Source organism: Chelonoidis abingdonii, chromosome 6 (genome assembly GCF_003597395.2).
Source record: "Chelonoidis abingdonii isolate Lonesome George chromosome 6, CheloAbing_2.0, whole genome shotgun sequence".
In the NCBI taxonomy this organism is placed as follows: domain Eukaryota; kingdom Metazoa; phylum Chordata; order Testudines; family Testudinidae; genus Chelonoidis; species Chelonoidis abingdonii.
In genome coordinates, this window is record NC_133774.1 from 76,907,545 (window position 1) to 76,915,600 (window position 8,056).

Sequence of the window (8,056 nt, forward strand, 5' to 3'; positions counted from 1 at the left end):
CAGTAGCTTTTTTGAATAATTAAAAAAAACCTTACAAATTGATATTTATTTCTGTATCATCAAACAGTTTTCTTTTTCTGCTTCATTTAAACATTGAAGTAAGTTTCATTTTTTGAGCTGAAGCTAAAATTACATATTGAATGATGCACGTGCATGCTCTTTGAGTTGGCTGATAAATCTTTAAACAACAGAATAGGAAACATTGTATTATAGCATATATATTTGCATCCTTAATGCAGGTAAGTGAATTCTAAATAGCATCCGTAAGGGGAAGTGTGTTTCTACTTAGCCACAATGTTCTATTGTAGCAATGTGGTGACAGAATATGCACAGTTCAAAAGTAGCTATCTTAGGTTCAACATGAAGTCTAGTCATCTGCTTGTAGTAGATGCTGGGTTAAGCATAAATTACAGTTTAGTTTGTAAAGCATTTCACAGGAGAAACAACCCTTTCCTGTTTTCACAAGATCATTGGATTCTGATGGTTTTCAGTGGGAACTTTCCATGCTTTGTTTTTTGCTTGAAGGTAAATTTCTTTTTTTTGGAAGTGGGAGTAAAAAAATCCCTTCAGCCACTTTGAATTTTGTAAGAGTTAAAAATTGTTCTCCTTTTTAAAAAAACAAAACTAAACCACTGTTAAGACAGGACTGTAGCAGAAAGTAGCTTAAGCTTGAAACTTGCAATAGATAGTACTCCTTGGAGGGCTTAGTGCCTTTTGATTGGCTTGGAAAACATCTAGTTTTCATTATCCAGCGTTACGAACATTTGAAAATGTAGAATAAAATTAAATGAAAAGGCATAATAGAAAATTCCTTGTCCTTAAATGAGCTCTGCTCATAATTATAAACATTTTTTCTTCAGATGATTGCATATGTCCTTTGTACTAGGTGTATGTGTGTCTCATGCACTGGTGCCAGAGTTTTCCCTAGTGGTTCCCATATAGGCAGTTATACCTGTGCCCTCATGTCCCTTATACCTTGAGCCAGGTATTCAAAGGATGAGGGCCCTGCCCATTCTTCAGTTTCTTCTTACCGTCGGCGGCCAGAACTTGCTGTTGGCTCATTTCCTCTGAGAACTTGCCATTTATAGCTGTTAGATCGTGATACTCATTTTGGGTCCTTTGGGCCTCCTTTTTGTCTTGTTATCTTTTCTTCTATACAGTTTAATCTGATTGTTAATGAACATTGGGCTCTGCCTGGTACTGGGAGAGCATTGGGCTCTGCCTGGTACTGGGAGAGCCTGTGCCAGGGCCCCTGGCATCAAGTCCTGCTCCAGGTGTCAAAAGTTCATGCCCGTGAGCATCCCTCACTCTCTATTTTAAATGCTTGTGAAAAGGTCACATAGGAGACAAGTGAACAACTTACCAGAGCTTCAAAACTAGAACTAGAAAGCAGAAAGAAAAACACCTCAGGTCCATCCTCATAGAGGCCACTACTCACCTGGCATTGCTGCTGCTTCAGTTGACTATAGGGAGTGCTCCCTTCGCCTTAACTGGGTAAAGAGACAAGAGGTGATAACCTTGCAAGGACATTCCTCAAAGAAGTACAGGTGCCTCCAAAGCCAAAGAGGGGGATGACTTCCATGTTGTCATAGTCCTCTGTGTGGGACTCCTCAGCTGCAGAGGCTAGCCACTGTGGTACTGAAGACAGAGCGCACCCTTCGGCCTGCCACTCCACAGGGCTCCATCCTAGTGACTCGGTCAAACCAGAACGTTTGACTCGGCTTTCCATTCCGGGACTGTTGAGGCCAACTACTTCCTTGGTGCCAACGCTGGAGCTGTCCACTTATGCGGCGCAAAGGCCTATTTCAGTACTGACGTCTCTGGAGGCATATGTAGCTGTAAAAGATCTGCTAAGGCTCTCAGTACCACCCTTGCCAATTACTCAGACTGACAGTACCTGTCCAAGCCTATTGCCTGTGGTGGTTTCCATGTTGGATCTGGTTTGGCAGCTGGGATTTCAGGTCTGATAACACTCCAGGCAATCTAGATCTTGGCTCAGACACCAATGGTAACAGTTCTCTCTCAATACACAGTAACAATAGCTCAGAAGCCCCTGATGTTGCAGTCCCATACCACAGGCCTGGCATAGATCACATTCGTGATCTCCTGCGACGACATCTGGTACTGCTTCCCCCTGGCCTTCAGAGTATTTATACTCTTCTTCAGAATCTGAAGTGGAAACCCACTTCAGAAATTGATTGCATCCTGAGGCATCGTTCCTGCTGTCATAGAAGTCATTCTGATAAGTGGATCAAAGGAATTGACTACCTGGTCTAGGCACAGTTGGTCTCTGATACCATACCAGCCCCATCATTGACCCTACTGGTTATCATGGTGGGATATCTACAGTGTCTAGGTTCTCATCTCCATCGGCCCTTGAGAGGGGAAATACTAAAGAGTTGTTACCAGGCAAACACTACATCATGGAAACATATTGCCGAGGGGGAAAGTTTCTTCACACAGTACTGACAGACCACTCACTGTTCCTACAGAGCTCCTGGGGTTCTGAGGATTGGGGCCACCTATTGCCTGCTTTGGAAAGACCTTCTACACTGGAAGTTCAAGACCAGCTTCAAGAAGGTTCAAACCTGCTTCCTCTGAACACCTTATCCTCATCACTGGATGAGACGCTGGCACCAGCAGCATCTTCTCCAGTAATTGATGATTTTTAGTCCTATCAAGAGCTTCTGAAAAGGGGGACTCTGTCTCTGGGATCTCAGAGTTTTGAGGAGGAGAATTCCCACAAACTCAGACATTTTACACCCTGCTACAATAGGGAAAGTTGCTCTCCCTATAAATGAGGCAGTCATGCAACTTAGTAAAGCTTTATGACAAATCCCTTCATCTTTTGTGTTCCATGCATTTTGCCACCAGTACAAGTACCAAGTTTCATCACAAGACTATGAATGGTTTTATCAACATTGCACACCAAGCTTCCTGCTGGCAGTGACAGTTAATGAACTACACTGCAAAGGCAGAGCAAAAGCGACGCCAAGAAAGGGACACAAACTTGGATCTCTCTTCTTTTAGAAAATGTTTAGGCAGATGTGGGGTTACAGCTGCTTATAGAGAATTATCAGGTCCTCTTGAACCATTATTATTATTCCAGTTGTCAAGGATTTTGGTATGGCATTCCAAGTTACCAGATATTTCCGAGGGTGATTTCCAGCCCTCTCCTAGTGGAAGGTTGTTTGGTAGCACTGGCCCCTTTACAGGCCTCCCTGGATGTGATGAACTCAGCTGCTGCAGTTTGGGCAATGGCAGTAACCATTGTAGTGTTTTGTCAAGGCTCCAGTCCCCAGGAATTCCAGTTCAAGTACAACAGACCATTGAAGACCTCACCTTCCAAGTCTGTACCTTTTTATCTTCTTGAAGAAGAGCACTAATATATTAAGACTCTAGGGCAGAGTTGAAATTCCTAGGTCTGTACATGCTAGCCCCGAAGATAATCAAGTTTCAGCTTGTGTTTCTACCATGGCAGTAGAGAGACTGATGGGTACAGGAAAAGCACAAACAGCAAAGGAGAAGGCCCCAGCTATCCACCTGGAGTGCTTCTGCTAAGAAGCCCTACACCTCAAAACAGTCCATTGGACTCCTCCTCTGGTCAGTATATCAGATCTTAATGAAAATCTTCCCCTTTTTGGAAACAAGTTATCTTATTTCCATGTGTGGCAATATATCACCTGAGAAAAGTGGCTGCTAAGCACAGGGGAATCAGGATGTACCCTATAGTTCCTGTCTTCACTTATCAGGGAACCATCTCCCAAGTCTGTAATAGGGTGGGAAGTGCAGAATCTACATTCCTTGGGAACCATAGAAGAAGTGCCTGCTCAGTACTGGTATGGGATTCTACTTCCGCTGCCTCCTAATACCCAGAGCAAGAAGGTAGTCTGAGGCCCATTTTGGATCTTTGGAATTTAAACAAGTACATAGAGAAGCTATAGTACTATATGGTTTCCTTTGCAACTATTATCTCTTTGCTAGACCCAGAAGACCCTCAAGTCAATAGCTGCATACTTCCATGTGGCAATCCACCCGACCACAGGAAATTTCTAAGGTCCATGGGAGGAGGAGACAACTTTCAGTTCATACCTTTCAGCCTGTCTTCCACACAAAGGGTTTTTACCAGATGCATGGCAGTGGTAGCAGCCTGCCTCCACCACAGATGTCTGTACTGGGACGATTGGCTGGTCTGGGATCGCTCCTGTCAACAGGTAGAGAGAAGTGTTAATCAAACACTATTTATTTTCATGCTCTTAGCCTTGAAAGTGAACAAAGAGAAATCTATCCTCAAACTCATGAAGAGAATAAAATTTATTGGGGAAGTCCTGGGTTCGATTCTGGAGAAAACTCTTCTGCCAATACCAAGTCTTGTAGCTTTACAAGACACTTGTGTGTCCTCCAAGGGCCATGCTTGACCTCAGCAATGAATTGCTGCAGGTGCCTGGAGCATATGGCAAGTACATGTATATGACCCCTTCCTTCACCATGCCTGGCTACATATCAGAAGATTACAGAGGCTCAGGTTAATGTATCACCCTCAGATACATCCCCTGGACATACTAGGATGCATTTCAGACAAGGTTCTATCATCCCTAGATTGGTGGATGAACCAAGGCAATGTCTGTAGGGGTGCCTTGTTCTCCCAATCTCTTCTCTGTATGACTTTGGTAACGGATGCTTTAGCCATTGGGTGGGAAGTGCGTCTGGGAGACCTGCATGCTCAGGGTTTGTGGTCCGCTCAGGAGGCCAGGCTGCACATAAACATTTCAGAGTTTGGGCATCACCAGAGTATGCCACCATTTTCTACTTCATATGTGCAGGGCAGAGCTGTCCAAATACTTACCAGCACCACCATAGTGGTGTTACACTTCAACAATCGGGTGGGGGGCGGGTGCCAATTTGAACAGTCTGTGCCAGGAGGCAATCGGGCTTTGGAACTTCTGCGTACAGAAATTCTCTGTCTCCTAGCATCACTTCTGCGTACAGAAATTCTCTGTCTCTTAGGGGATTAGTAGACTCCCTGAACAGGTCATTCCTCTTGGATTATGAATGGTCTCTCAACATGACTGTACTAAAGTCAGTATTTCAAATAGGAGTACTTAATTGCAATCAGTCAGAACAGGGAATGTCCCATCTCTGTTCAAGAGTAGATCACAGCTCCTGGTTCATATCAGATACATTTCTCTTCCCAGGGACAAGGACTTGCTTTTTGCTTTCCCTCCAGTGCTGCTGATTTCCAAGTCCATTTTCAAGCTGAAGCCAGAATGAGGTAGAATAACAATTGTAGGCTGGGCAAGGTAGTCTTCTCAGACCTGTTCACGTTGTCCATCAATCAAATCTTACCTCTGTTTTTAGTCAAAGACCTTACATCTCGGAGTCATAGGCAGGTATTGCATCTGAACCTTCAGTCACTACACCTCACAGCCTGGTTCCTCTGTGAGTAAACCCAGGAGGGCACTCTGTTTCGAGGCAGTCCAGAATGTCCTACATAATAGTAGAAAACGCATCCACAAGAGCTACTTAAGTTAAGTGGAAACATGTGTCTGGGGGTGTCATACGCAGTCTACAAGTCAAATATTTTTGACTACTTGTTACTGAGTTTGACATCACTTCAGCAACAAGAGTAAGGAAGCTACATGCTCTAATGACAGATCCTTGATATGCTTTCCTTAACAAGGACAAGATACAGCATAGGCCATAGCCTAAACAAAAGTAGTATCTGATTTCCACCTCAGCCAATCAAAATATATTTACCAGTCTTCTTTCCAAAGCCATGCACTCTGGATATACACTGAGTACTCGTTCTTTATCTGGAATGAGCAAAACCTTTTTGGGTCCCTACTCAGCTGTCCGTCTCCTTTATGGAATGAAAGACATCCTGCAACAGAACAACTGTCACCAGCTGTATTGTCATATGCTACAGGGCATTGTGACACCAGAAAACTGTTTTCACTTTCAGCTGAAGCATACTCTGCCTCTGTGGCGTTTGTGTGAAATACTCCTGTTGTGGACATCTGTAGAGTAGTAATGTGGTCTTCAGTCCACACCTTTGCTAGACACTATGCAATTACTACCACATTGAGAGAAGACGCAAATGTGGGGAAAGCAGTTCTGCTGTCCCTCTTCTGGTGAGACTCCTAGCTCCCTACCTCCATTGCAAACTGCTTAGAAGTCAGCCAACATAATGGATACGTGCAACCGGTTGAAGAAGAAAAAATGGTTATTCACCTTTTTATAACTGTGTTTTTCCTGGAAGTATGTTGCATGTGTCCCTTACACAACCCACTCTCCTGCCCCAGTGCATCAGTCTATTTCCTGAGTCCAGTTCAAAGGAACTGAAAGGTGAGTGAGGTGGCGCCACCATTATACCCTCTGTTCAAAGCACAAGTAATACCAGAGAGCAGGTGTGGCTGCTGCTGGGGTACCATTATGCAAAACTATTTGGCATTGTACACGAGACATGCACGCACATCTAGTCTAATGAGCACGTGCAACACATCTCAATAAACAATTATGAGAAGGTGAGAAACCGCTTTCTTTCATCTGGGTTCTCTTATTCTTCTGATGGTTTCCTCTTTCCTTTGTTGCACAGAAGGAATGGTCAGACCTGTCAGAGTATGGCTATAGCTCCTCATCTCTGGGAAAAACTCCTGTTTAGCTGCAATCGGTGATTTTCAGACCTGCCGTAGCTGTATTTAGAACATTAAATTTGTCCTGCTTTAGCTCCAGAATCTTTCCTATTGGACATGATTTTTAAACTACTTAATTATTTGGAGCACCATTGTGAGTTTTGAGAGAGCATTTGCTCTGTTAGCACTCTCTCTCTTCCAAACATCTATTGAGGCTAAAACCCGTAGCCTGTAAAAATAAGTTGCATTTGGTCAGCTAGTGTCTGTTTAGCCTACATGTGTGCAGCTAACTGAAGACATCAGTGAATAATATTGCCTTTGCTGACTGGTGCTTGTTAGTTCTGCAATTGTGAACACCCCCCAAACAAGTGTTCGATGCAACTTTAAAGTTGCATGGTTAAGCACTTGTATCAGAAGAATTCTAAAGCTGTAACTCTGTCATCTTTGATGCATACATTTTGATGATCTCTGACCATGAAACTAAAGATATTAACCTAATGAATAGTAACTTATTTATTGAAGGATTCAATTAATTAGAGATCTTTTTAAGCTTGAAGACTAGTGGTTTTCCCCTTTAACACAGAACACTATATGAAAACTTGAGAGGTTTGTTTCAAATGCTGTTTGAGTATTAATACAGTAAAATGAAATACTTTTTTAAAGAGATGGTAAAAGAAAATCTTGAAAATTATATAATAGAGAGGTGTGTTTTATCCTTTTACCATGAATATTCATTTCTCCTTTTCATATTTTTTGTCTTTTTAGTTTCTTCTTCTGTAGACAATGGTAAGAAGCAACAAAAAAGTTTTATGCTTTCATCAAAAATCTCTCCGAAAGAAAGTTCACAGTCTGCTTCATCATCTTTGGTAGAGCAAGAATCTCCATCTTACAGGGAAAAGTTTATCCCTCCTGAGCTTAGTATCTGGGACTATTTCATAGCAAAGGTAATGTTTACAATGACAAAACTCATTGCTCCTTCTTGCATTAGTAATACTTTAAGCAGAAATTAGCCTTTCCTCATTTACAATTTGTTTTATAGCATGATAAGGACCGGGATATCATACAGGAAGATCTGGATGACCTTGTAAACTGGAGTAATAGTAATAGGATGAATTTAATAGTGAAAAGGGCAAGGTCATGGATTTAGGGATTAATAACAAGAATTATTGTTATAAGCTGGGGACACATCAGTTGGAAGTAACGGAGGAGATGGACCTCAGAGTATTGGTTGATCACAGGATGACTGAGCCGCCAACGTGATATGGCCGTGAAAAAAGTGAATGCGGTCTTGAGATGCATCAGAGGTATTTCCAGTAGAGAGAAGGCGGTGTTAATACCGTTATACAAGGCACCGATGAGATCTCATCTGGAATACTGTGTGCAGTTCTGGTCTCCCATGTTTAAGAAGGATGAATTCAAACCAA

The 8,056-nt window shown here is 42.6% G+C and overlaps 1 protein-coding gene across 3 annotated transcripts in view; it reads left to right on the plus strand.

Moving 5' to 3' along the window:
* The window catches only part of DMXL1 (Dmx like 1), a 145,359-nt gene that overhangs the window by 103,877 nt on the left and 33,426 nt on the right, over positions 1–8,056 (plus strand). For all 3 annotated transcript variants that reach the window (XM_032799667.2, XM_032799668.2, XM_032799669.2), the window contains one exon: positions 7,398–7,576. In XM_032799667.2, the coding sequence (XP_032655558.1) occupies positions 7,398–7,576 (179 nt within the window). The remainder of the gene's footprint in view (positions 1–7,397; positions 7,577–8,056) is intronic.